The sequence below is a fragment of the Arachis ipaensis genome, chromosome B06 (assembly GCF_000816755.2).
Source record: "Arachis ipaensis cultivar K30076 chromosome B06, Araip1.1, whole genome shotgun sequence".
Classification (NCBI taxonomy): Eukaryota; Viridiplantae; Streptophyta; class Magnoliopsida; order Fabales; family Fabaceae; genus Arachis; species Arachis ipaensis.
Window position 1 is genome coordinate 8,026,750 of NC_029790.2, and position 938 is coordinate 8,027,687.

The 938-nt window shown below is 40.7% G+C and overlaps 1 protein-coding gene across 1 annotated transcript in view; it reads right to left on the reverse strand.

Annotated features, from left to right (window-relative positions):
* Positions 26–938, reverse strand: part of LOC107647957 (pectinesterase-like) — a 2,633-nt gene continuing 1,720 nt past the window's right edge. The window contains exon 2 of the mRNA XM_016351998.2: positions 26–872. Within this exon, the coding sequence (XP_016207484.2) occupies positions 178–872 (695 nt within the window). The 3' untranslated portion in view covers positions 26–177. The remainder of the gene's footprint in view (positions 873–938) is intronic.

The following is a 938-nucleotide window of genomic DNA, read 5'->3' on the forward strand; positions in this document are numbered from 1 at the left end:
CGGTTGAACTTCCATTAAAGTTCGATTGAATCGTTAAATTAATCATTTTATCGATTTATTGACCAATTCGATTTTCGCAACCTAGCATATGCAACACAAGAACTTTTAAGAGAATAGTTAACTTTTTTTTCCCCTGATGATATAAATGTGTAGTAACCGAATATAATTATGTTGTAACTAGAACAATCCACTCAAGTAAGGGACACCAGTTTGAGGCAGCCAACTATCCCCACCCAAGAAGTTAGAGACGGTCCAATTAGTTGCATCAGCAGCGTTGTTTAAAACGTGATAACCAGGCCACGTCACTCTATTTGTGGTGTTTGAACCACCTCCACCGTTATTATACTCCGCATAATACAAAGTGCTCAATGCAAAGTCTCCACTCCATATACTCCAACCAGAAGGATCAATCAAACTATCCATCAAACATAACGTATAAACCGTGGTCGAATACTCCTTCCATGGCCTCCCAAGGTACGTTTTCACGCTTCCAACCACCGCGGCCAAATCACCGGCAGCTGTTATGGTGGAATTGTGTATGGAAGTGCCTGTGTTTTGGTTTGGATCGGTTCGACCTTGAGCAGTGATGGCATTGAATTGTCCACTCATGGGAAGACGGGGATACAAGTTGCAGCTTTGGAAAACCACTGCAGCGTTTCCAAATATGAAGTCAACTGTGCCATAAATATCGCATTCGCGGTAGAATTGCCTTAGAGAATGTGTGTACAACGTGTCTTGATAGGCTTCAAAGCTGCAGCTATAGAAAGTGGACAAATCTGCTCCATTTCTAACTGCAACTGCCTGGTGCTTGCTTGGCCCCGCAGTGTTGCGAAATGTTACGTTGACTGCTACAAACCCTTGTGCCACTACAGCTGTAAATTAAATTGCGTTAAAAATATAATTATTTATATTATTTTTTTAATTTAAATTTTTAAGGT